Here is a 27663-nt window from a genome sequence, read left to right as displayed (position 1 = left end):
TTCCCACTAAACTACTGAAGGAAGTGTTATATACAGCTGGTGAGCCTCTTCTCAATATTATTAACTCCTCACTATCGTTAGGTCATGTCCCTAAATCCCTTAAGTTAGCAGTTATTAAGCCCCTCATTAAAAAACCTAATCTGGATCCAAACACGCTATCGAATTACAGACCAATTTCAAATCTCCCATTTATGTCTAAGATTTTAGAAAAGATTGTCGCTGCCCAGTTATGTAACCACTTGCAGGAGAACAATATCTTTGAAGAGTTTCAGTCAGGTTTTAGGCCCCATTATAGCACAGAAACTGCTCTAGTTAAAATCACTAATGACCTGTTTTTAGCTTCAGACCAAGGCTACATCTCCCTATTAGTTTTACTAGATCTTAGTGCTGCGTTCGACACTATAGATCATGATCTTCTCCTCGATTGCTTACAGAATTACATCGGTATTCAGGGACAGGCATTAAGCTGGTTCAAATCCTACCTGTCCAATCGTTACCATTTCGTAGGATAGGATAATGCTAGTAAATTATGGCGTGCCACAAGGGTCAGTTCTAGGACCCCTGCTTTTTACAATATACATGCTTCCATTAGGAAATATTATTAGAAGGCATGGAATTAGCTTCCATTGTTATGCTGATGATACCCAGCTATATATTTCATCCAAACCAGGCGATACAGCTCAATTAGCTCGCATAACTGAGTGTGTTGAAGAAATAAGAGATTGGATGACCCATAACTTTCTGCTATTAAATTCTGATAAAACGGAGATTTTGCTCATCGGCCCAAAATATAGTACACAGAAGCTCCAGCATCTCAGCCTGCATTTAGACGGTTGTTCTGTAACTACTAGTTCAACGGTAAAAGACCTGGGAGTTATTTTAGAGAGCAACTTATCTTTTAATAATCACATCAATCAAGTTACAAAAACAGCCTTCTTTCACCTTAGAAATATTTCTAAGCTAAGAAATATGTTATCTATATCTGATGCAGAGAAGCTCGTCCATGCATTTATGACCTCTAGAATAGACTACTGTAATGCATTACTAGGTGTATGTCCTGCATTATTAATAAACAAGCTTCAGTTAGTTCAGAATGCAGCAGCCAGAGTTCTTACTAGGTCAAGAAAATATGACCATATAACCCCAATCTTATCGTCCCTACATTGGCTTCCTATTAAGTTTCGAATAGACTACAAACTACTGCTACTTACTTATAAAGCACTAAATGGTTTGGCTCCCATGTATCTCTTCAGTCTTTTAACACGCTACAATCTGCCACGCTCCCTGAGATCTCAAAACTCTGGGCTTCTAGTAGTTCCTAGAATAGCAAAGTCCACTAAAGGTGGTAGAGCATTTTCACATTTAGCTCCTAAACTCTGGAATAGTCTTCCTGACAGTGTTCGGGGCTCAGATACACTCTCCCAGTTTAAGTGTAGATTAAAAACATATCTTTTTAGCAAAGCCTACACATAACACACATCACACACATCACATCACAACCTTGTGCTCCAGAATATATGATTACATGCACATTATCAACTTGTGCTGTTAATATCATGAACAGCAGCTACGCTAATTCCTCTCCACTGCTTCTCTTTCCCTCCCCATCCCGAGGCATCCTGAGGTTTGGCCAGCTCCAGTCACGTCCCACCTCGTGAAGATTATGGACCTATGGATGATCATGGAGAAGTAGATGCCGAGTGTTTAAAGGCCCTGGCATGGAGAAGCTGATGCTGGATCTATGATGATCACAAATGTTGAGCTTTTTATACCAAAGACTGTAGAAAGAGCATTTACTTATAATCTTATACTCCAGTGCTCATGTTAGTTCTCACTCTCCAGTGTTCTGTATTGTTGAAAGATTTATGATCAAACTCTTGATGTCACCCAAATGAGAATGGGTTCCCCTTTGAGTCTGGTTCCTCTCAAGGTTTCTTCCTCATATCATCTAAGGGAGTTTGCCACTGTCGCCACGGCTGCTCATCAGGGACAAACGCACACCATTCACCTTCACTGTTGTTTTCTGTAAAGCTGCTTTGAGACAATGTCTGTTGTGAAAAGCGCTATAGAAATAAACTTGACTTGACTTGAATTGTAGGGCACCACATGGTTAAGTGTACCATTTGTACCATTTTTACATAATTATTAATATTCAAATAATCACTATAAAAAGACTTATGATTAGGTAAAATGTATGTTGCAATGTCTGTGTGTCCTTTTTTTTAAAATCCAAGTCTCTCAGATCTGAGTCTAAATATGTGACTTAAATTGATCAGGATGAACAATGGATTTGGATAAACTAATTTAATAGTCATCATATTAACACTTGGTTCCTTATTTTTCTCCTTTCTGTCCACTTCCCTCCATTTTCTATTTGTAAAGTATTGTATAAAAGTCAAACTACTGTGCTGTGCCTTGCAGGTGTGATTGAGAGTTCTGCTGGTCAGCAAGTATGAATGGATGCATTGGTTCATTGCATATATATTTTGTAGTTATTCAAATTATGTTATTCTGTAACACTGACTGCATCATGTGAATCCTGATGGGGGGAAAAAACTAGCTGAAATTTGCACTATTTCTAACAAGTTCAGGCGATTATTCTTAATAACTAAGTTTTTCTGTGAAATTTTCTGTGAAATGAGGATTAGAAAGATTTTATGTTTGACTTAAAAAAGACTGTGACAAAGTGTCATTACGTGAGGAATGAAATCAGCATCATGGCATAAGCATCTCCTTCCATAAAAGGTTGAATTGTTTCTTCACATAAATCTTCCCAGTATAAAAAAAAATTTGTTTCTTTTTCAACTTTATTATTATGCTTCGGCATTGTTGAAGCATCTGTCATCCAAATACTTGTGGAAGTTGTTACTGTATAAACTATAATTGTAAGAAAGGATTACCATTCAATTGTATTTCCATGCTTCACCACTAGAGGCAGACATACAGTTGCGGCAAATGCAGAACTCTGGGGCAAACGCAGAACTCAGCCCCCATCCCACCTTAAAGACTATGAGTTCACATGCTGAAGACATCACCACAATTACTAGAGATACTAGCGCTCCGCATTCGGATGTTAACATACAACCAGATAGAACGTGGCTCACCACACAGCCTTTCGAAAGTGTTGAAGAGGAGGAGCCTTAAATCTAGGACGAGGCTGCCCTCACACTCGTTAGGCATAAGTCAAAGAATCATGACATGGAGAGGTAGATTAGGCAACTCCGTGAAGATAAGGTGGCCATTCTGGAGGAACTCCGACAATTTAAGGTCTTTTACAAGGTTATGCAGAATTTAACAGTAAATCCGCAGGCAGCTCTGCTAGCCCCCCAACGACAGCAGGTCAAAGAGACCCCAGTCCCATTGCCCCAAACTATCAATAAACCACCTGCAGCAGCGGCGCCCAAGCCAGTTCCTTATACTCCACAACCTAGCCCCCGCAAACTTCAAGACCCCCCTAGTAACAGTCCCTTAAAGTCAGAAGTATATACATATGCCTATCTACCTAATCTACAATATCCTCCCCTGAAGGGGTGACTTCAGAGTGCTGTATCTCCGGACATGTTTTATAGGGGCCCGCATCCAACAATTCCAAATTTCACCAGCCCAGACCCCAGAGACTTCACTCATCTAAAGTTAGCCCTTGATAACATTCTCCGTCCCGATGCAACTGAACTCTTTAAGTATCAGGTTCTCTAAGGACACCTCAAGTTTACAGAAGCTCACATAATAGCAGACTCATTCCTGAATTCCTCTCAGCCATACACAGATACTATGACTATGCTTAATGACAGATATGGACTACATTTTCAGTTAGCCCTAACTAAGATAGCAGAAGTCATGGATCCCCCTAATGCAGACCCTGTAGATATAGCCAGTTTCGATCTGTTCACCCTCCAAATTCAAGCTTTCGTGGGTCTCCTGAACTCATTAGTCTCTGAGGGAGATAGCGAACTACAGTGCGCCTCACATGCAGCACGCTTTTATATATATATATATATATATATATATATATATATATATATATATATATATATATATATATATATATATGTTGTGTAAAACGCAAATTGAAACAGAATGCAATGATTTGCAAATCCCATAACACATATTCTATTCACAATAGACCATAGAAAACAAACCAAATGTGTATATATATATATATACAGTGAGGAAAATAAGTATTTGAACACCCTGCTATTTTGCAAGTTCTCCCACTTAGAAATCATGAAGGGGTCTGAAATTTTCATCGTAGTTGCATGTCCACTGTGAGAGACATAATCTAAAAAAAAAAAAATCCAGAAATCACAATATATGATTTTTTAACTATTTATTTGTATGATACAGCTGCAAATAAGTATTTGAACACCTGAGAAAGTCAATGTTAATATTTGGTACAGTAGCCTTTGTTTGCAATTACAGAGGTCAAATGTTTCCTGTAGTTTTTCACCAGGTTTGCACAAACTGCAGGAGGGATTTTGACCCACTCCTCCACACAGATCTTCTCTAGATCAGTTAGGTTTCTGGCCTGTCACTGAGAAACACGGAGTTTGAGCTCCCTCCAAAGATTCTCTACTGGGTTTAGGTCTGGAGACTGGCTAGGCCACGCCAGAACCTTGATATGCTTCTTACAGAGCCACTCCTTGGTTATCCTGGCTGTGTGCTTCGGGTCATTGTCATGTTGGAAGACCCAGCCTCGACCCATCTTCAATGCTCTAACTGAGGGAAGGAGGTTATTCCCCAAAATCTCACAATACATGGCCCCAGTCATCCTCTCCTTAATACAGTGCAGTCGCCCTGTCCCATGTGCAGAAAAACACCCCCAAAGCATGATGCTATCACCCCCATGCTTCACAGTAGGGATGGTGTTCTTGGGATGGTACTCATCATTCTTCTTCCTCCAAACACGTTTAGAGGAATTATGACCCAAAAGTTCTATTTTGGTCTCATCTGACCACATGACTTTCTCCCATGACTCCTCTGGATCATCCAAATGGTCATTGGCAAATTTAAGACGTGCCTGGACATGTGCTGGTTTAAGCAGGGGAACCTTCCGTGCCATGCATTATTTCAAACCATGACGTCTTAGTGTATTACCAACAGTAATCTTGGAAACGGTGGTCCCAGCTCTTTTTAGGTCATTGACCAGCTCCTCCCGTGTAGTTCTGGGCTGATTTCTCACCTTCCTTAGGATCATTGAGAGCCCACGAGGTGAGATCTTGCATGGAGCCCCAGTCCGAGGGAGATTGACAGTCATGTTTAGCTTCTTCCATTTTCTAATGATTGCTCCAACAGTGGACCTTTTTTCACCAAGCTGCTTGGCAATTTCCCCGTAGCCCTTTCCAGCCTTGTGGAGGTGTACAATTTTGTCTCTAGTGTCTTTGGACAGCTCTTTGGTCTTGGCCATGTTAGTAGTTGGATTCTTACTGATTGTATGGGGTGGACAGATGTCTTTATGCAGCTAACGACCTCAAACAGGTGCATCTAATTTAGGATAATAAATGTAGTGGAGGTGGACATTTTAAAGGCAGACTAACAGGTCTTGGAGGGTCAGAATTCTAGCTGATAGACAGATGTTCAAATACTTATTTGCAGCTGTATCATACAAATAAATAGTTTAAAAATCATATATTGTGATTTCTAGATTTTTTTTTTTAGATTATGTCTCTCACAGTGGACATGCACCTACGATGACAATTTCAGACCCCTCCATGATTTCTAAGTCGGAGAACTTGCAAAATAGCAGGGTGTTCAAATACTTATTTTCCTCACTGTATATATATATATATATATATATATATATATATATATATATATATATATATATATATATTAGGGATGCCACAATTCTCAATATAATATTGAACCTTTCGGTATGACATCCACGGTTCAATACACGCTTGTGAATTGCGTTTTTTCCGGTTTTACGTTTAAATAATTTATGTGCTTTTTATTTCTCTCTGAATTGACTGTTTGTGTGCGCCTGTAAGTCTACGAGCTGAGATGAGGAAACTCCTCCCCAGGAGTAAATGTTCAATCACTATGCTCTAAAGTTATGGGGCGCTGAACCATCATTCCACACTTTAACATGGCGAGCGGTGGTGAAGTGAGGCTACATTACGAGGAGGCGCCGGCGTCTTTTAAATCTGTGGTGTGGAGACATTTTGGTTTTGCTGTTGAGTATAATGGCAAGGAAGAAAAAACGGTAAACAAAAAAATGACTGTCTGTAAGCATTGTTTTACACGTGTAGCCTACTCAAACGGAAACACTTCCAATATGACTGCACATCTGCGGCGCCATCACCCAGCAATATCAATGTCTGAAGGCAGGATAGCAGAGCAGGTAATAAAGTCCTCCAAAAAAACAACAGTCCCTCGCTGAATCCTTCCAGCATACATACCCAACTGGTTCCGACAGACACATGAAAATAACAAAAGGCAGTGGGAGTGTACATTGCCAAAGATTTGCAGCCGTTTCCGGTGATTGGAGATGCGGGCTTTTGTCATCTTATAAAAATACTCGATCCGCGTTACAGACTACCGTCTCGCACTTTTTTCAGCACCAAGATAATTCCCGACCTCTATGAAAAGACATTCAACAGTATTGTCTCCGAATTGGCTCAAGCACAGAGGCTTGCTCTGACCACAGATGGTTGGACCTCGTGGGCAACCGTGAGTTACCTCACTGTAACTGTTCACTACATGTCGGATTGGGAAATGAAAAGCGCTGTACTCCAAACCCGTCCCCTGTATGAAAGTCATACAAGCGCTCATCTGGCAGAAGAGTTGACAAACGCAGTGAATACATGGAAGTTGAGGAGGCCAAATATGTTTAGGAATTTATGTGTTTCCCAGTTTGTACATGGCTACCAGCAGCTGTGAGATGTCAGTGTTAATGAAAAAATTTTTTTGTTTTTATATTATACAAAACACTAGGAACCAGTGGACTTGACTTTGCTTTTAAGTAAAATAAAGGAGTATTGCAATAAATCGTTTTTTTTTTCTTCTTAACCTTTTACTGTTCCTATTGCCTAAGCATAGAATAACAAAAAACACTTTTATGTGTTATGCCATCAGAACCGAACCGAACCGAACCGACAACCGTGGTTAAAAACCGAGGTATGTATTGAACCGTGGGCTAACTGTATTGTTGCATATATATATATATATATATATATATATATATATATATATATATATATATATATATATATATATATATATATATGTATATATATATACAGGTCTACACTAGCAGTGGTTTAGGTGTTGATGTTTAATGCAATACCTCAGACATACCTTTGTCAAATAAACTGAGAGAATGATACCAAACCTGCTCATCAAGGTCCAAATATGTTGTGTAAAATGCAAATTGAAACAGAATGCAATGATTTGCAAATCCCATAACACATATTCTATTCACAATAGACCATAGAAAACAGACCAAATGTGTAAACTGAGGAAATGTACAGTTTTAAGGAAAAAAATAAGGTCATTTTTAACTTGATCACAGAGATATATCTGTCTGTCTGTCTGTCTGTCTGTCTGTCTGTCTGTCTGTCTGTCTGTCTGTCTGTCTGTAGTCTGTAAATGTGCACCTCATTGAGTCTGAGTGCTTTGCTCCTGCTTTAAATTTTCAGACTGAATAATCAGACTCATTGAGCACAGTCTGAGAGCAGTGTGCAAGAGTAAAAAAAAAATTATCCTCAACCAATCATAGCATTACATGACTTCACATGAATTTACACGACTCTATCTTCATCTAACCCGATTACAAAAACAAAAAGGTATCAGACAGCAATTTGACTTTTATTTTCTCCTCCTCTTTTTTTCTCTCACTATAAGAGATAACAAAAAGGTTTATCCAGTTTTCTCGTGACTCTTAAGGAAGAAGCATCGAATTGACACCTCTTTTTGTCTCTTTGCTGCTAAACACAGGTATATGTGTGTGTAGGTGTGTGTGTCTGTGGTTTATCCATTTATGTGTGTATATATATATATATATATATATATATATATATATATATATATATATATATATATATATATATATATATATATATATAAAATAATTAACAATTTCAAGTGAAGTGATAATGCCGAGTTCCTGTTCCCACTAAGATCCTACTTTTACTACAACAACAACTTAATTGCTCTTACAGCACAGCACTTTGCCAAACAATTTTTTTTTTAATAATTCAATTTAGTTTTTAAATCTTTATTTTAGGAAAAAAACAGCACAGCGTAATCTTCTCTGACCTCAGAAGATTTTCTGTTACATCTTCAACTCAGACTGTTACTTTGAAACTGACCTTGGAGACTCCTTACATATACAGTTTTAGATTTTAAGAGAACTGAGCATCTTCTTGTTTTTCTCTTCTGCAGCTCATGGAGAACATGCCACCTCCACCGTATCCTGGACCGCCTCTAGAGTCCACGGATTATGTACAGCAGAGACCCGTTATCCCCGAGCCAGCCCCTCATCAACAATGCAGCAGTCAAGAGGTAAAGCCCAGTTGAAGGGGATTTACAAGGATCTCAGAAATACATTATTTTTTATCACTCCTGCAATGCTTCTCAAACAAATTTATCCTATGTATATATATATATATATATATGTATATAGGGTGGTCCCTATAATCACCAGCAGACTCCTGACCCTCAAAACCACAGGTACGTGTCCAGAATACACTTTGAAGTTCTTAAAACTTGTCATCAAATGAAAAGCAAATTGAGAGAATGATACAAGACCTGCTCATTAAGGTCAGCAGAGAAGACTATGCGTCCAAATATAATGAAAGTTTTGTTAAAGATGAGTTGAAATCTATATTTTCTTCTTAAGGTCTTTGCTTGCGGGGAACATGCCTGCTCCACCATATCCTGGACCACCTCTAGAGTCCACCTTTACCCCTCAGCTACCTCTTTATAGACAATGCAGCAGTCAAGAGGTAAAGCCCAGTGAAGGAGGTTTACAGGGACCCTCGACATACATTCTACTTTTTCATTAAATCTATCTGTCTGTCTGTCCATCTGTCTGTTTTACTGGGTGGTCTCTTTAATCACCAGCAGATTCCTGACCCTCAAAACCACAGGTATGTCTTTCAGGGACACACTTGCAAGTATAACAAAGACAACTAGAAAGAGATTTTACCTCTATTTTCTTTTTAAGGTCTTTGCCCCCAGAGAACATGCCTGTTCCACCATATCCTGGACCACCTCTAGATTCCACTGGCTTTGTAGAGCAGAGATCCATCACCCCCCAATCACCACCTCAAATACAATCCAGTAGTCAAGCGGTAAAGCCCAGTGAAGAGGGTTTGCAGGGATCCCACTCATTCTTTTTCTTCAATCACATCTGCAAAACTTCTCAAACTATCTTCTCTATCTATACATATATAGGGTGGTCCCTACAATAACCAGCAGAAGCCTGACCCTCATAACTACAGGTATGTGTCCATAGCACACTTGCAAGTCTACACTAGCAGTGGTTTAGGTGTTGATGTTTATTGCAATACCTCAGACATACCTTTGTCAAATAAATTGAAAGAATGACACCAGACCTGCTCATCAAGGTCTTGTTAATCCCCCACACCTAAAAAACAATAAACGAGTGCAAACTATAAGGCCAAGTACAACCCAAATTCCAAAAATGTTATGTAAAATGTAGGTGAAAGTAAAAAATTGTGTATATATTCTCAGCTTATATATTTCGTACCTTTTTTGTTGTTGTTGTTGTTGTTGTTATCTATTTTCTCCGTATTATTGTGAATAAAATATGGATTTCTAGATCTGCAAATCATTGCATTTTGTTTTTATTTACATTTCACACAGTGTACCAACTTTTTTGGAATTGATGACTGTAAAATGATGGTTTTGTCAAATAGAACTTGAAAAAGATTCTACTCTCTATTCTCTTCTTAAGGCCTTTGTCCACAGAGAGCATGCCTGGTCCACCATATCCTGGACCACCTCTAGATTCCACTGTCTTTGTACAGCAGAGATCCTTCACCCAACAGCCAGATCCTCAAAGACAATGCAGCTCTCAAGAGGTAAAGCCCAGTGTAGGGGGTTTACAGGGATCTCGAACACATTCTTATTTTTCCTGTAATCACATCTGCTATGCTTCTCAAACAATTTAATTCAACGGTATGTATATATAGGGTGGTCCCTATAATCACCGGCAGACTCCTGACCCTCAAAACTACAGGTATGTCTTCAGGATACACTTGCAAACCCACACCAGCAGTGGTTTAGTTGTTGTTTATTACAATACCTCAGACAAACCTGTCATCAAACAGAAAGCAAATTTAGAGAATGATACCAGACCTGCTCATCAAGGTCTCAAATATCATTATGGTTTTGTCAAAGATGACTAGAATGAGATTCTCCTCTCTATTTTATTCTTAAGATCTTTGCCCATGGAAAGCATGCCTGTTCCACCATATCCTGGATTCTCACTCCCTCAGAGATCTCCCAGCCCCCAGCCACCTCTTTGCCAACAATACCAAGTTGCAGAGGTAAAAGCGCAGTGTAAGGGGGCTCCACAGGGTTCCCACTGACCTTTTACTTTTTCAGGCATTTACCATTAAAACTGGAGAAACATGCAATGCTTCTCAAACCACTCACACACAGCACACCCCTTGTGGGGTAAAGCCCACTAAAGCAGGGTTATGGGGTTCAACCATGAATCACCCAACTTATGATAATCTTCTAAAACCTCCCTTTTTTCTTTTCTTCTCCCCCCCTTTGGAATATAGGAAAGTTATACTTATCAACACTCTCCTCATTCTCAACATCCCTGCCAAAATTTTGAGTCACCTGGACCACAGAGAGTTGTATATAAGGAGCCCACCAGCCACCAGGCAGCTTCCTACCAACACTATGAGGTAAAAAAAAAATAAAACAACAGGAAAAGGAAGGAGGGTTGTGGAAGGTTTTTCAGATCAGGAATTTTGCATTCGCATTGTTTCACTTTCTCTTGTTAAACAAATTAAACCTCATAAAACCATAATCTCTTTTCTCAGGCTGATGTCAATCAAAAGGTGTATGCACATTCTAACCTCACTTGTTCTAAACAGACGAATCGCAGGTATGTAAAAGCTGCTGCTTGTCACACGTCTTTTGCTAGAATTGCACAGAAACTAAGGAGATTAAACTTGTTCAAGCATGACAATGCTCCTGTTTACAAAGCCAAAAGGCCAAAAGCCAACCAATCAATAACCCAGAGCTTTAACCTCCCCACCTCAGTACAAAAACAGTACCGAATTTAAATACCAGCAGACTCTAGGGACAAATCCAAACACCTCCTGTGAAGGCTTTCCACAAGATCTTGGAGCATGGCTGTGGAGATTAATGATCATTAGTGAGATGAGGTGCTGATGTCAGGAGGTTGAGGAAGCTCAGGGCTCAACCCAAAGTGGTTTAGTGGGATTTAGGAGGTCAGGGATCTGTGGAGGACTCCAACCTTCACACCAGCAACCATGTCTTTGTGGAAATCAGGTTTGTGTAAAAGAACACTGTCATGCTGGAACAGCGTTTAGGAATCTTAGTTCTAGGAAAATGTAATTCTTCATAGAGAGACGGTTTAATCCAGACTGTGCCAATACTTTTAGAAGGAATCTTATATGGGTGGGATGGTCAGGGACACATAATTTGATCATATGCTATAGAAGATTAGAAACACTGAGATGTCTTCATCTCTTCTCTCTTGAAGTTTTGAAAAGAGCATGACTTCTATGCAGTATGAACAAGCTCCGAATATCAAGCAGAAAAGCAGCAAGGAGGAGATGGTGTATGCTGTACATGAAGCTGCATGTGAACACAACATGAACATGCAGGTGAAGAGCAGTGACACAGACATTTCTTTTTTTTACAGCTCTGGATTATTGCTTTCAAATTCTTTTACTTTCTATTGTATTAAGTAGATTCCTCTTTCAACTCTTGTCTCTTTCTCTGTCTCAACCTGAACTTTAGGCTGATCTCACGCAAAAGGTTTATGCCCATTCTAACCTCACTGGTTCTAAACAGGCCAATCTCAGGTATGTAAAAGCTGCTGCTTGTCACGTGTGTTTGGAAATTTGGCACCCAGTGTTGGCTGAAAGTAGGTAGAAATTTGACTGGTATACCCAGATATGGGACTTCCCCAAGCTGGAATTGCACAGAAACTAAGGGGCCCGTACTTGTTCCAGGTCAAGTGAAGTCAAGAAACATTTATTGTGAATTCAACTATATATAGTTGACACAGTACACAGTGAAATGAGACAGTGGTTCTTCAGGACCCTCGTGCTGCATTAAACAACATAGAGCTACATCAAACAAGATAGAGCTACATCAAACAAGATAGAGCTACATAACAGAACACAACGCTAAGGACTTCAGTAAATTGACCTTCCCACATAAAGTGTATTGTTTGCAACCTAGTTGGACAACAATGCTCCTGTCAACAAAGCCAAAGGTGAAACAAAGGTTGTCACATAACAGAGCAGTAAAATTCTCTTTTCTCATATCCAAGCAATGTAGGATGCTGAGGGCCTTGCTCAAGGACCCCAAGCATTTCTGCTTGGTCATACCAGGGTTTGAACCCTATACCTTCTGATCAGTAACCCAGAGCTTTAACCATTGAGCTCCCATTTGCATTTAAGAAATTTGGCAGACTCCCTTATCCAGAGCGACTTACATCTCATTCAGACAACTGCGCAGTTATGGGGTTAAGGGCCTTGCTAAGAAACTCAGGGGTTTATCATGTCATCCACTAATGCTGGTTAAATTTCTATCATCCAAAGAAGAAAAAGGCATGCGTGAATATGGTCAGCTTTCTTGAAACTCGGATTTACATGCACTTGTACCGTTTCCTATTGTAATGAGTTCAAAACTCCTGCAAAGGCTTTTCACGAAATCTTGGAGCATAGCTGTGGAGAATACTGATCATTAGTGAAATGAGGTGCTGATGTCAGGAGGTTGAGGAAGCTTGGGGCTGAACCTAAAATGGTTTATTGGGGTTTAGGAGGTCAGGGATCTGTGGGGGGAATTTGAGTTCCTCCACTCGAACCTTTTTACCAACCTTTTCACCGTCTTAATTAAACTCAGGTTTATGCAAATGAGCATTGTCATGCTGGAACAGTGTTTGGATTTAATCCTTCAGTGTACTGAGGTGGGATAGTGAGGGAGGCACATAATTTGGACATATTCTGTAGAAGATGGGACAAACTGAGATTTCATCTTTTCTCTCCTGAAGTTTCGAGGGGAACATGACTTCTTCGCAGTATAAACAGCCAATGAATATTAAGCAGTGTGGCGGCAAGCAAGAGCTGGTGTACGCTGTATGTGAATCTCCACGTGAACTTGACATGACCATGCAGGTAAAAAGCAACAACACAGACTCCAGCACCACGGACAGCACCAATATTCCTTCCACTAAGCACTTTAATTATAATAATAAATACATTTATAATACTCTCTCTCTCTCTCTCTCTCTCTCTCTCTCTCTCTCTCTCTCTCTCTCTCTCTCTCTCTCTCTCTCTCTCTTTCTCTCTCTCTCTCTCTCTTTCTCTCTCTCTCACTGACATCCTTGTGTCTTTCTATCTTGTCTTTCCACCTCTCTCTTTCTCCCTCCCTTTAACTATCGATCTATCTGACGTTAGACTTTCTCCTTCCAACTTTCCTATGTCACTTTCTCTTTTCATCTTTACACCTTGTCTCTCTATCTATTCAACTTTCTCTCTCTCATTCTCTCTCTCTCTCTCTCTCTCTCTCTCTCTCTCTCTCTCTCTCTCTCTCTCTCTCTCTCTCTCTCTCACTCTCTCTTTTGTCTTTCTATCTGTATCTTTCCTCCTTTTCCCTATCTATTTCCTGTGTCTGTCTCTAACTCCTCTATCTCTCTCTCACTAATGTTACTTTTTCTCTCTTTCTCTTCCATATCCAGTGTGCAGCAAGCAGTAGTGCGATGGTTGCCACAGAGAGGTATGTGTTATAATAACCTATGAATGCATTATGATGCATTATGTACATATTCAGAGACCAGAAATAATTATTTCTCTCTGTTTTCCCCTGCAGCCGAGCTTTCTCCATGAACAAACTGCGTACATCACTGGAGCAAAACTTCAGTAAGGTACGCCCTGTAGCTCGCCTTACACACACTTTACATTTATGGCATTTGGCAGACGTCCTTATTACAATTATATCTGAGAAATTGAAAGTGAGACAGCTTAGTGGTGCTGGGATTTGAGCCCATGTCCTTCCGATCAGAAGTCCAAAATTTTTTCCACTAAGCTACCCACATGTTCTCGGATACCACTGGAATCCAGGTCAAACCGGTTATGGAATGTTGCTCCTGAATTGTTGTTTTGATGCCACAAGCACACACACACACACACACACACACACACACACACATTTTTTGTTCCCTATCAGGCTAAGTACAGCGCACAGAAGAGTACCTTTGAAATCGCCAAGCAGGCTACGGAGTACACAAAAGTCAGGTACAGCAGCCTTTGTTTGTTTGTTGCATTTGTTTATTTGGGGTTTTTTTGTATATATTTGTTAGAGAGCGACAGCATTTGCAGGTTTTTTATTCTATTTCTGTAAAAAAAAGGAGGCTTTTGCAATTTTTTGTTACAAAATCAATACTTTTGTAAAATAAAAAACTACTACAAAAAAACAGAAATTGCTTCAATTGTTACAAGTTCTTACAGAACATTTTGGGAAAAAAATAATATAATTCAAGTGTATATATAATATATAAGTGTATTGATAATTATAAAGAAAAGTAAAAAGAAAGGTACAATAATAATAATAATTATAATTATAATAATAATAATTATAATTATTATAATAATATATATATATATATATATATATATATATATATATATATATATATATATATATTATATATATATATATATATAGGTGCTTTAAAAATAACTTGAATAAACAAATGGGAATTTTTATTTTTTTATTTTTTTTTATTTTTTTTTTTATTTTTTTTACATTTATGGCTTTTGGCAGACGCTCCCTTATCAAGCACCAACTTACGAAATGCTTTGAAACCTCCTTCAAAAAACACATCCTAAAAATGGTTTATTAGGACACCATCAAGAAAACTTTTATTCTTAACTTTTAGGAGAAAAAGCATGTAGGTCTTTAGACATGGTTTAAAGATAGTGAATCTAATGTTTGGTATCAAGTAAAAAGAAAAGTTCCTTTCAGTATCTAAATGCCAGAAGAGTCAGGAAGTATGTCTATTTTCTGGTCTTGAAGGGAATGATTGTTGTAAAGCATGATTGTTTTATATCTGATACAGACGGCTCCAGGAAGCCTGTGAAGGGAACATAGCAAAAGGGTGGTGTGGGAGAAACTAGGAAGGCTGACAACAAGCCTTACAGCTGCATTATGGATCAGTTGCAGTGGTGGAATGTCTCTTAATTATTTTAACTTTTTTACATTAACAGCATTTTGCAAACTCCCTTATCCAAGTTATGGGGTTAAGTGCCTTGTTCAGGGCCCTAAGAATGTCACATTGGTGTGGCTGGGATTTAATCTCACAACTTTAAGTCCAATGCCTTACCCACTAGACTACCATGTCACCTTTTTTTTCTTTTTTTTTTTTTTTTGCGTTTGACAGTAATCGAGGTGGCGGGTGTTAATTTTTTCATCCACGAGTATCATAATGAACCATATGCAGACCGTGGAATAAGAGTTGACCCTACAGTGTACAGACTTCCTGGTTGGTCAGTGCTTTCGCATTCATTTAAAAACAGCGCAACCTCGAAGGAAAGGGAGGGGATAAACCAAAAAACTATGCAGGATCTAATCCGAGAAACGGTGAATGCAATGAGAAAGTATATGAAAGTAAAGGAATGACACGCACAAAAAAAGTCTCAAGAGGAAATAATGTAACATATATTTATGAAAAGGTTATTCGTGCTCTGGTCAATATTAAAGGGGTGTGTTCCATTTTCCCAGTTCTTCATATTAGATCATGGAAAAGGGTCCTACAGTCTGCAATGTTTGATATTCATCCATATTTATCCTCATCCTTCTGATTTTTCTTTCTTCCAGTGCACAAAAATCAGAAGTCGCTCTCAGCCAGTATTCGTCCAACACACAACTCGCACAAGGTCTGTCCAATTACACTCCAGTACACTAGATATGGTCACTTTTATGAGTCAAAAATTGATTGTAACAGCATGTCATTTGCTCTGTTTTCATTATTTGTATTACCACAGCAATGGTTTATTTTCAATAAATGAAAACACGTTATGCTTTTGATTTATTTGTCGCTGCATTTAATGTCATTCAGCAACCACAAGCACCAGTCCGGAACTTGAATGCGAACAATTAGGGTTACAAAATTCTGGACATTTTCAATTTTCCACAGGAATTTATGGAAATTAATACGAATAAACTTGGAATTTACAAAAAAATTGCAGGTTAGCCAATAACAGGGAACTTAAATGTGGTTAAAAAAGTGTTGTTGCAGGATTTGTTTAAAACAACTAAATTGAATGCAGTGTCAGTTGAATTTCTACCTGCACATTCATCAATCACATTCACACAACACACTCACTGCAGGGTTACTGAGGCCACGCCCCCTACATGCACTGTACATCCCTCCATAACACACATCATTTCCTCAATTCCGCACACAAAATAAGGCCGTAGAAATATCCATCCTGTCAAGTTTTCATGTAAAATACAGAAATATTACATACATTTATGATTAAAAGTTCCTTGTGTGTGAGCTGTTGTGCAACAAAATTATACTAACAATGAAATCCAAAAATGTCATTCTTTAAATCTGTATTGTATGTTTGTATATGATACAGTTTATATGGATTTCCCAACATTTCTAATAAATTCCCATAAATTCCCATACATTCCTGATAAGTTTCCAACTTGGAATATTTCCCAAATTCCCCAGATGAAGTTTTCATGGAAAGTTTCCAGACGTTATCCGCCCGTTTTCAACCCTACGAGCAATAATTTTATGCTGTTCTAGAAAAAGAATCAATAAGTTCTAGAAATATGAAGACACATCCATGGTAAAATGCAATCTTTTTTTTATTTCCAAACGCTTCTCTACAGCTCAAACATCTGCATCCATGTACACTCAGAGTGCCTGGAATGCAGTCCAGCCGGGGGTCCAAGTGGTCCAAGCCGGTGGGACTCAGGTGATCCTCCCAGCCCAGAGGCAGCAGGTGGTGATCCAGCCTGCAGTTTCTCGTACCATCATCCAGCCCGTTAATCCACAGCCCACTGTAGTGATCCAAAATCCATCTCCGACTTACAGAGTCATCCAGCCGCAGGTTCTGCCCACCGTGATCCAACCTGCACCCAGCACCGTGGGTGAGTGTCTCACTGTCTTTCAGCCGTGACCGAAGAAATATTTCCAAACGACACGTGTATCGACACAATCAGTGTTTGCTTCTCATATAGCGTTTTCTCTGCCATCTACAGTCTATCGTTATTACTGAAGGCCATGTCGGGGATCTTCAGGACAACATGGATGAACCTCCCAAACTCACCCCTACAGAGCCCCAGCCCAGAAGGTTGTTTTGTGATGAAAAAATAAAATGATTTTAGTTTTGGTTTCATTTGAACATAGAACGAGAGCTTTTTTGTGTCTTTCTTTGAACAACTGTTCCCTCCCTTTTATCTATCTATCTATCTATCTATCTATCTATCTATCTATCTATCTATCTATCTATCTATCTATCTATCTATCTATCTATCTATCTATCTATCTATCTATCTATCTATCTATCTATAATGTGTTGGTAGATGTCTGGTAAGAGTGTGTAATATGTAAATGAGGTACTAGTGGGCAGGGCCAATTATGACTAGTACAATCTTGGAAGTGAGGTCTTTATTATTAACTTTTAGTTTAAAGGTGTTTATTTTGTGGTTTTATTATGGTTTACAAAGTTTTATACTGAGATCTCTCTCTCACATTGCTGACCTGACTTAAGCTGCTTATAAACACTACATTGTAATTGTAAATGTTATACACGGTTTATGAACGTATAAATGCACCTCTCATATGACAGCAAAGCTCTTAACGTCTTACAAACACTGACATATAGAGGTACAAGCAGGATACACGAAGCAGGAGTGTTACATGGAGTTCCTAAGGCATGGTGATATTATTCATGAGCGTATTTTACACGTAATAGCTTTGTTTTTGTTGCATAATGCGTTATAAATGGTGTAATAGTGTTAACACGTTATAGCACTAATATTAAACAAACAAGCTCAGTTTGCAACAGTGCAGAATAAAACAAGACAGAATTTTGAATAAAAACTGAAAAAAGTGCAGAATTTGAGGATATATATATTTATATGATAAGAATTTTAATCTAATTATAATAGGTTATAAACCCTCATTCCATCAAAAATCCCCATTCTGAAGTGAAATATAATATACTCTATATAGCTGAATTTCTGTGTGCTGGTGATTATAATGCGTTATAATGCACACTCTTTAGTCTTTATTAATGCACTATAAGCACAGCTATTAACTCGAATTCATTTCCTATACCTACTCATAACAATGTCAGTGCATTTTAAACATGCTGTGACTGAATAATTCATTAGACATCTGCCACGTCAGAAACTGCCATTTTCACACATACACTTCCTGTCAAACACTCGAGACTGATGAGATGAAATCTATGTATAAAAATCCTCATTGTGTATAACAGTCATATAAAAAAAATTATAAACACTCGATTAAATGATGATTCTTTGTCTGTTTTCTTTTTTATATCTGTGTCTCAATTCAGATTTTTTTGCTTATTAAATTACCTCCAAAATCAGAATTACAACAATTATAGTGCGAAAGAATTCGGATATCTGTCTTTTCCAACCATATGTGGTTTATCCCAAACTGTTACCCCAAAGTAGGAGGCACACAATTGTATCGGACGTCTCTGGACACTGGAGCATGAAATTGTCCCCTCAGTTAAACTAGGAGACCCAAACCTGTTCCAGCTCCATGAAGATATTCTTTACATGGGTTGGAAGATCTCATGCTATAGAGCTTCAACCCTATTGAACACCTCTTGGATGAAGTTTTCACACCGACTGCACCACAATCCTCATACACAAACACATTATATGGCCAGAAGTAGGAACCTGACCAATGTGCTCCTTTTTTTGAGCATTCTATTCTACATTCAGTCCCCATTTACAATTATAATAAGCCACACTCTTCTGGGCAGATGTTTAGATTTTGGAGTATGCTTGTGTAGATTCAGTGGAGGTCTGTGGAGCAGGGTGCATGAAGTCTTTAACCTGTTAGCACACTTTGGGACTTAAAGCTGAAAACGACCTGCCTAAATGTAAATATTAACAGTTCCTGACTAAAGTGTCTACTTGCACAATTTAGATATCTTTACAAAGAAGATACTTTGGGTTTTACTGTCCATCATCCAGGGTTGATATTGCACATTGAATATACATTTCCTGCATTGAACATTTTAATATTTTATTTATAAATACATGAAATCAATCTTGGAGCAATCTAGAAAAGTACTGGTTTGAAAGCCTCATGAATTTATATTTCTTATTCTATGAAGTTATCTGATACTACGTTTGGTCCTTTTCTTAAACACATGGTCACTTACACACCTTCTTATCACACACACTGCCATTCAAAACTCTTGAGTCTTTCATTGTGTTCGAGACACATGTAGGTTCCTTTTATTTCTATGCAACAATCCAGAGGCAGAAACACAGAAGAATTGGACAGTCAGTGGGTGGATGAAAGTTCTGTGGAGTCCAAATGGGATATTTTTGTCTCTAATAGAAGAACTTGTGTAAAACAGAGAACAGGAGAGGAGATGTGATCAGACTCCCTCACCCCCCTACAGTCAAACCTGGAGGTGAAAGCTTAAGTCTCCAACCTTTCCTGCAAAGTTTTACAAGATCCTGAAGGTTTGGAGAAACAAACTGTCCGGATGGCGAGTGTGTAAAGAGAGAGTGTGTATTCATGCAAAGGGAGGATTTTTCAATGGAAATAAAGTGAAACATGACCGAGTTTGTTGCGTAGAAGCAAAAAGAATGTGTTTAAGAAAAGACAAGCAATGTAGTTTTGGGATCCTGGTCTGTAGCTTCTTTAAAAATTCTTGATTTGACCTTCAAGTGACCTCAGTCACGTTTTTTTGTTTTTGTTTTTAGGTTCATATAAATTACTTTATGTCATGTTTTCTGAGGTAAATGTATTACACAATCATGTAAGTTTATTGCTCATGATACAAAAGTCCACTCATGAGACGTTTTCTCAAGATTAACTGATTTGAATTTGGACTTCCTGCCATGTCTTCCTGTCTAACAAAAAATGTGCACCTGGACTTGTCTCTCAGTGATGTATTGAGAACTCAAACAGCTGCCAGGGCGGTTTAGCCACGATGACAAGCAAAAATCCGAATCAAGATCAAGATCATAAACAACAAAAGAAACCATTGTGTGGACAAAACCAGAGTGGAGGAACAAAACCCAGGGAATCAAACACAGTAATAACAATGGCTTGGTATTGGGTGTGAGCGTATACTGCACAACCAGTCAATGAATGTGTGTGTGTGTGTGTGTGTGTGTATGTGTGTGTGTGTGTGTGTGTATGTGTGTGTGTGTGTGTGTGTGTGTGTGTGTGTATGTGTGTGTGTGTGTGTGTGTGTGTGTGTGTGTGTGTGTGTGAGTGTGTGTGTGTGTGTGTGTGTGTGTGTGTGTGTGTGTGTGTGTGTGTGTGTGTGTGTGTGTGTGAGTGTTTGTGTGTGTGTGTGGGTGGGTGTGGGTGTGTTGTTTGGGTGATGTTCTTGTAAGCTGAAACCTGAAATAATGTTCATGCTTTTTATGTTCTTTTTTTTTATGCATGTTGTTTGACCAGAGGTCGTTCCATCATTTTGAAAGCAACCAGAAAGTTGCTGCAGAGCTCAAATGAAGCTGACTAGCTGAAGTAAAGGCGTGATCTTGAAATTGGTTGATGTTTTTTTGCTTTCAATCTTGAATTGTTTCACTTTTATTTTGACCTGTCCTCAACCTCGCTCAGATTTACTTGTCCTCACCTGATCCTGGTCTTGGATATTATTAGAGGTCGACCGATTCATTATTTTAATCATTATTAAAACCCATGTAACAAGGAAGGGACACTCCGTTTGAATCCAACACATAATAAAAACATTTTGATTCCGTTAATACAGCTTGAGTTTTAAAGCAGCACTTTCAAGACAATTCTTTTCATTAAAAACAGCTTGTCTAGATCAGTTCAATCACAATAATCATACACAAGTGCCACGTGTGAGGAAAGAGCCCTGACATTTTTACCGGTGAAGGTGAAAAGAATTTCTACAATGTCACAGAACTCGTTCTCATACTGAACAATGGGCTGTCAAAAAGCGATCTGTAAAATATTCCGTAACAGATCGACTTCTGTTCGAAACTCAAAGCAGAAACGCGTAAAAAGATGAAGAACTAAATTCAGCAGAAGTTAAAGCAGAAAAAAAAAACTGTGGTTTAATCAATCATATAGGTTTAAAGTTTAAGTTAGGGTTAGGATTAGGATTAGGGTAAAGAGTAGAATTAGGGTTACTGATGTGGTTAGGTTATGGTTAGGTAAGATTATATTAGGATTAGGTTTAGGATTACTCAGGCATTTGATTAGTGCACTGAGGCGGAGATTTTTTTAAAGTCAATCTTTTAAATCTGATGCAGCAGCTTCAGGACGCCAGTGGAGGGATTGAACACCTCATTTTAGTAGTAAGTTGTAAGAGTAGTTTTTTTTCGTTTATTTATTTATTCATTAGTTTACTTAATAGTTTTTTCATATATTTTATATAAACATTTTGCTATTTAAATTTGATCAATTAGGTCATATAACAGAATGATGGTTCACTCGTACTAATTGGTGACTGGTCATGTTATCGATGAGGTAATAAAAGCAGTTACTTAATTGGATGACACACAAAATAATTGCACTTTATGATAAATGTGCACTTTATGTGCACGCCCACTTCAGTTCGAGTCTCACAAAATTTCTGTTTTTCCTCCATTAGTTTTTCATCAAAGTGCATTGATGATGTTGCACTTCCATTCTTCTCGTTTCTCCTGAATTTGAGGTTAAATGTCTGATTTCCGCAGTTAAGCTGTAGTCATTTATCTAGAAGAAGAACTAATACAATGTCTTCAAACTGCAATATACCAATAAAAAAAAAAAAGACTTCTTCTACAGCCCTTATTTGAGATTATGATGTTCTCCAGGTTCTCCAGGTTTCTCCTGCAGAAAAAGCATCTCACACCCGTTTGTACATGTGAAGGACGTTGTTGCATCTTGGACATGTGTGTTTGATGTCCTTGCAGGAAGTTACGCAGAAGGGAATCAAGCAGAAAGGCCAAATGCTGCAGAGACAACAGAGAAAGCATTAAGTGTGGTGTGTGATTGTGTGTGTGTGTGTGTGTGTGTGTGTGTGTGTGTGTGTGTGTGTGTGTGTGTGTGTGTGTGTGTGTGTGTGTGTGTGTGTGTGTGTGTGTGTAAAAGGTCTTAGATCTTACAGGCAGAAGAAGAGCGTTCCAACCACTATCCAGGTGAGGACTCCATTGATAGGTTTAGTTACCGTGACCACCTGCTGTTGGCAGAATCTACAAAATGTCGCAGCAGGTAACGATTTCATAGGAGCCTGAATCGCTACAATTAAACACACACACACACACACACACACACACACACAGTTATTTTTCAACTTTTTAATTTTTTAGCATGATTTGTAAAATTTCTCCGGAGTTTAATTGATGTGGGTTTTTGGGGGGTTCTGCCATTGCTGAGATAAAACAGGAAGTAAGATAAAAAAAATAAGTGATATGATTGGCTAAACCTAACCCCAAATCTAACTCTAATGCTAATCTAAATCTTAATCCTAAAACTGATTCCTAAATACTAATTCTAACCCTAACACTTATCCTAAACCCAAATCTAACCTTAATTCTAACCCTCATCTTTATTCCAATCCTAACCCTAATCCAAAACATGTTAAAGTTCACAATGGACATTGTCTCAAAGCAGCTTTACAGAATGTAAGAATTATCAAACACACACACACACACACACACACACACACACACACACACACACACACAAATGAATATAAGGGAATTATGTGTGTGTATCACTAAGCCTGGGGCAACTATGGGAAGGAAAAACTTCCTTAGATAGAATGAGGATGAAACCTTGAGAGGAACTCGTAAATTAGCTCAACATCTCAACAGCTCAAGTTGAGATTATCATAGATCCAACACCAACTTCTCCATTCCAGAGCCTTTAAACATATAAAGATGAAGAAACAGCAGATGTAGAATGTTTTTTAGGGACATTTAAGAGGTTGTTTAGTCCAATGTCCAAACTTTGCATAAAGTGTGATCCAAATGGTGCTGGTGCATCTCTAGATGGTTCAGGATTTTTGCAGGTTGACTTAACTACAATACCAACTCTAATCCTAATCTTAACCCTAATTCAAATTCTAACCTTAATCCTAACCCCAATCCTAACTCTGAGCCTAATCTTAACTCCAATCCTAACTCTAATCCTGACCCTAACCCTAATCTAACCCCAATCCTAACTCTAATCCTAATCTTAATACCAAAACCAAATGCCGAATGAAAGATGGCATAAAAACATTATTTTACACAAACACAAAAAAAGCCCATGAACAGAGAGACTAGTGCACAAACATAGCCCTGATGCTAATTCCAACCCTAGTTCTAACCCAAATCATAATCTTAAACCTAATCCATACCCTAATCATAAATTTAACCTCAAAACTAACCCTAATCCAAATCCTAACTATAAATCGAACCCTAACTCTAACCCAATTCTAAACTAAATCTAAACTAGCCCACCATACTAATCCTTACCCAGTCCTACACACTATTTTTAAATAAACACCATAAAAGACCATACAGAGCGAGACTAATGCACAGACCTGTCCCGTACCTGCCCTGGACCTGTCCTGGACCTGCCCCGTACCCGGCCCGGACCTGCCCCAGACCTGCCCTGGACCTGCCCTATACCTGCCCCGTACCTGCCCCAGACCTGCCCTGTACCTGCCCCCGACCTGCCATGGACCTGCCCTGTACCTGCCCCAGCATCTCCTGTCTCGCTCACTGTAGTCAGACATAAAGTATGCTACGTCTCATAAATTCTGTGTTTACACTTGGATTTTTAGAATGCATTGGATTAGGATCAGGATCAGGATCAGGATTAGGATCAACTCCACCTATAGAACATTTGGTTTTTTGCTTTGTTGTTGTGTTTTTGAATTTAAATTTGTAATTTAGATTGAGTTTTTGGTCTCGCTGTAAATTTCGTGTGGAGTTTTGATATAACCGCAGAACTCTTACCCACAGGAGCCGGAGCATTGACCACTGCCATCGCCGGTGGGGCCTGGACGTATACAGGAGGTGGGCGATGCTCGATGATCATTTGAGGTTGCTGTTGCTGGATGATCATTGGAGGTGGAGCCTGCTCGATGATCATTTGAGGTTGCTGTTGCTGGATGATCATTGGAGGTGGAGCCTGCTCGATGATCATTTGAGGTTGCTGTTGCTGGATGATCATAGGAGGGGGCGCAGCCTGATTAATGACGTAAGCCATGTTGTCTCATGCACTGATTCTGATATGAAAATATAGAGAGAAAAACACTGAAATCCAGATTCACAGAATGCTGAAGGATTTTACACTGTAGTGAGTGGATTAAGTTTACAGAGCGATAACTGACAATATTGACAATGTGTAGAAGTGTGTGTGTGTGTGTGTGTGTGTGTGTGTGTGTGTGTGTGTGTGTGTGTGTGTGTGTGTGTGTGTGTGTGTGTGTGTTTGTGTGTGGGTGTGTGTGTGTGTGTGTGTCTGTGGAAGTGTGTGTCTGTGGACGTGTGTGTCTGTGGAAGTGTGTGTGTGGGAGTGTGTGTGTGTGTGTGTGTGTGTGTGTGTGTGTGTGTGTGTGTGTGTGTGTGTGTGTGTGTGTGTGTGTCTGTGGAAGTGTGTGTGTGGGGGGGGCAGTGTGTGTGTGTGTTTGGGAATGGTTGGATTGGGTTTGGTTTGGTTTGGTTCAGAGATGAAAGAATACTAAGGGGGCAGGAAACACAGAGTGGTACGGCAGCAATGTAAACCTGCCGGTCTGGAACACAATGTGTGTGTGTGTGTGTGTGTGTGTGTGTGTGTGTGTGTGTGTGTGTGTGTGTGTGTGTGTGTGTGTGTGTGTGTGTGTGTGTGTGTTTAATAATGAAAGAAACACATTGCACATTCAATAATGAAAGAAAATCCAAATATATGAATATATTAAACAATATTATATAATTTAATTTATAATGTAAATAATTATAAATAATAATTATATATAATAATATATTATACAATTTATATTCATTTAATTAAATGTGATACTTTTTATTTATAATATATTTATTTTTTTATTTTTATTGTATTTATTGTCCTATTTTATTATAATATATTCTAGTCCAATTCTGTCTTTTCGATTCCTGATTTCGAATACTGGTTTCCTTATTTATGGTTAACATTTTAATAGCAATTTTTCACATTCAATTTATATATTAAATCTCATTCCTGCGCATTACAGCACTGCATGCAGGTGCAGTTAGTCTGATTATTTCAATGCCTGATCTCAAATGTTGTTTTTTCCTGAATTTATTCAGCATAAAGAAAAAGCCCAAAATCATCTCTTAAAACATGATTCTGTTCATACTTTTGTCATCCGATCGAATAAACCAAACTCTGGCGCTTTCTTGACTCCTTTCTCAGATTCTAACAATACATTCAGAACTTTTTTGCATTCTTTAAATGAAGTATGTTGACTTTTTTAAACCTACACACACACACACACACACACACACACACACACACACACACACACACACACACACACACACACACACACTTACCTCTGTGCTGAGTGTCTGTCCTCTGTGTTCCACGCTGAAAAAATGAGACTAATGTTGCCACAGTGTGTCATTCGTCAGACTCTTTCTCCACACCTCCACACCTCTTTTACGTCCTGAGAGAAAATGAAAGAAGTAAACAAGGAAATAGAGATAGAATTAATAAACAGATTTCAGATTCGAGATTTTTTCATGTATTTATTTCTTAATATTATGAAATCATAAGTCAGAGAAACCATGGCAGCCTTCATTGTAATATAATACCGTTTGGTTTAATGCAGCACTCATTTCCTGCCTTCCGTTCGGTCAATCATGCGTCTCAATTCTGTCCGATCTCGAATTGTTCGCTAAACTCCTTAGATGCACTTCTGTGTTTGAATCTAATGTAAATTCAATTGTACTCTATTCTATTTAATAAGCTCAATTCCACTCATATTCTTCACCATTTTACATACAAAAACTGCACACAGATTTTACATTCATAATTGCTTATATACAGTATAGATAGATTAGATATGTTTAGATTAGATTCAACTTTGTTCTCATTGTGCAAGGTACATATACAGAGCCTGAAGTGCATAAGTGGCATTTATAATTTACAATAAATAGCAGTATTTTAAATAAGGGGACGGGGTCCATATGTACAGGGGTGAGGGGGAATAATGTACAGTAGGTGCAGTAGGTAAAATATATGTGTATATAGTAATATACAATATACTGTGCAAAGATTGTGCAGGAGATGACACGCTCAGATGACATGAATATTTGATATAGTTATGTACCAGTATAAATGCTGTATGATACAGTATATTGTATGATGATCAGCTGTTCAGCTGTACGAGCCTGTTTTGAAAATGTAAGAAGTAAAAAGTACAGATATTTGTGTAAAAATGTAATGAGTAAAAGTAAAAAGTTGTCTGAAAAATAAATAGTGGAGTAAAGTACTGATACCAAAAAAATCTACTTAAGTACAGTAACGAAGTATTTGTACTCCATTACTTCCCACCTCTGTATATATTAGGGATGTGCATCTCCATAACCGAGGCCGATGCGATTCGTATAGCCATGTATAGCCAGTGTAAGAAAAAATGATGAGGACAACGAAAATCGTAATGAAGAAGTTTATAACAGCGTAGCAGTGACAAAATACATGAAGCACTTTGGGTTCATCGGAGTCAGAAAGAACCCAGAGCAAACTCTGCCCAGATATTTTATATTGTTCTTCCCTTTGAAGTATAGACCGGAGTTATCCTTTAAATGTAAATTAGATATAGGACATGTGTGAGGAAACAAAAGGCTGGGGATACCATTCTCGGGGCGGAGGTCAGCAGGTGGTAATCACTGGTAGTAGGTGGTAATCACTGGTATTGTTTAAATGATAATCATGGTCTCAGATACCTTTTGGTTAGAGATAGTCCTTGATGGCTTGCTGCTTCTCCCAGACTGATTCAATCAAGACTATGATTAGGATTGATACAACTGAAATTCTACATCAAACTACATAACTACTTTTTATCCATTTTAAGCCGTTTTGAGGATGAACTGTATTTGATATAGCATTTGATATAGCGTGGGGTGGAATCTGGATTGAGGCAGTCTGTAATTCTTACACCAGCGATACGATACAGTCAAGATACATATGAAGCGTCTACTGCTGCGATACGATACGATTCCCCCTGTCATGATGCAGTGCGAAACCGATTTAGATTCGATTCAACACAATGC

The 27663-nt window shown here is 38.5% G+C and overlaps 2 protein-coding genes across 4 annotated transcripts; one reads left to right on the top strand and one right to left on the bottom strand.

The window, feature by feature from the left end:
• The first annotated feature begins 7825 nt into the window (after nt 1-7825).
• Nucleotides 7826-18338, top strand: LOC310715506 (uncharacterized protein). Its single transcript, XM_083521958.1, has 21 exons — nt 7826-7935; nt 8383-8502; nt 8648-8670; nt 8840-8945; nt 9064-9089; nt 9167-9293; nt 9397-9443; nt 9920-10046; nt 10158-10204; nt 10406-10514; nt 10755-10883; nt 11022-11086; nt 11711-11834; nt 11971-12035; nt 13232-13355; nt 13919-13956; nt 14050-14104; nt 14407-14474; nt 16057-16115; nt 17083-17343; nt 17455-18338. The coding sequence occupies exons 2-21, from the start codon at nt 8386-8388 to the stop codon at nt 17469-17471; spliced, it is 1734 nt and encodes a 577-aa protein (XP_083378084.1). The 5' UTR covers nt 7826-7935; nt 8383-8385; the 3' UTR covers nt 17472-18338.
• A 2755-nt stretch (nt 18339-21093) lies between these two features.
• Nucleotides 21094-26194, bottom strand: LOC310715514 (uncharacterized protein). 3 transcript variants are annotated; one of them, XM_083521974.1, is made up of 4 exons: nt 25942-26179; nt 24385-24656; nt 22543-22675; nt 21094-22389 (listed from the first exon to the last, which is right to left on the bottom strand). In XM_083521974.1, exons 2-4 carry the CDS (start codon nt 24635-24637, stop codon nt 22284-22286), a joined length of 492 nt encoding a protein of 163 aa, XP_083378100.1. In that variant the 5' UTR covers nt 24638-24656; nt 25942-26179; the 3' UTR covers nt 21094-22283. The 3 variants fall into 3 exon arrangements, with proteins under 3 accessions (XP_083378100.1, XP_083378102.1, XP_083378101.1); XM_083521976.1 differs by lacking the exon at nt 22543-22675 and having other exon boundaries at nt 25942-26192; XM_083521975.1 differs by lacking the exons at nt 21094-22389; nt 22543-22675 and adding an exon at nt 22720-23303 and having other exon boundaries at nt 25942-26194.
• Between the last annotated feature and the right edge of the window lie 1469 nt (nt 26195-27663).

Source organism: Silurus aristotelis (assembly GCF_946808225.1).
Source record: "Silurus aristotelis genome assembly, chromosome: 20".
Classification (NCBI taxonomy): Eukaryota; Metazoa; Chordata; class Actinopteri; order Siluriformes; family Siluridae; genus Silurus; species Silurus aristotelis.
Note: the sequence above shows the minus strand (reverse complement) of the source record. Positions and strands in the feature narration are given on the sequence as shown.

Coding starts and splice junctions, on each gene's coding strand:
- LOC310715514 (XM_083521974.1), bottom strand. CDS start 24,637: ATGGCTTACGTCATTAATCAGGCTGCGCCCCCTCCTATGATCATCCAG. Junction 22,676..24,384: donor CAATGCTCCGGCTCCTGTGG/GTAAGAGTTCTG, acceptor GTTTAATTGTAG/CGATTCAGGCTCCTATGAAA. Junction 22,390..22,542: donor GGAACGCTCTTCTTCTGCCT/GTAAGATCTAAG, acceptor TTGTCTCTGCAG/CATTTGGCCTTTCTGCTTGA.
- LOC310715506 (XM_083521958.1), top strand. CDS start 8,386: ATGGAGAACATGCCACCTCCACCGTATCCTGGACCGCCTCTAGAGTCC. Junction 12,036..13,231: donor TCTAAACAGGCCAATCTCAG/GTATGTAAAAGC, acceptor TCTCTCCTGAAG/TTTCGAGGGGAACATGACTT. Junction 16,116..17,082: donor CAACACACAACTCGCACAAG/GTCTGTCCAATT, acceptor GCTTCTCTACAG/CTCAAACATCTGCATCCATG.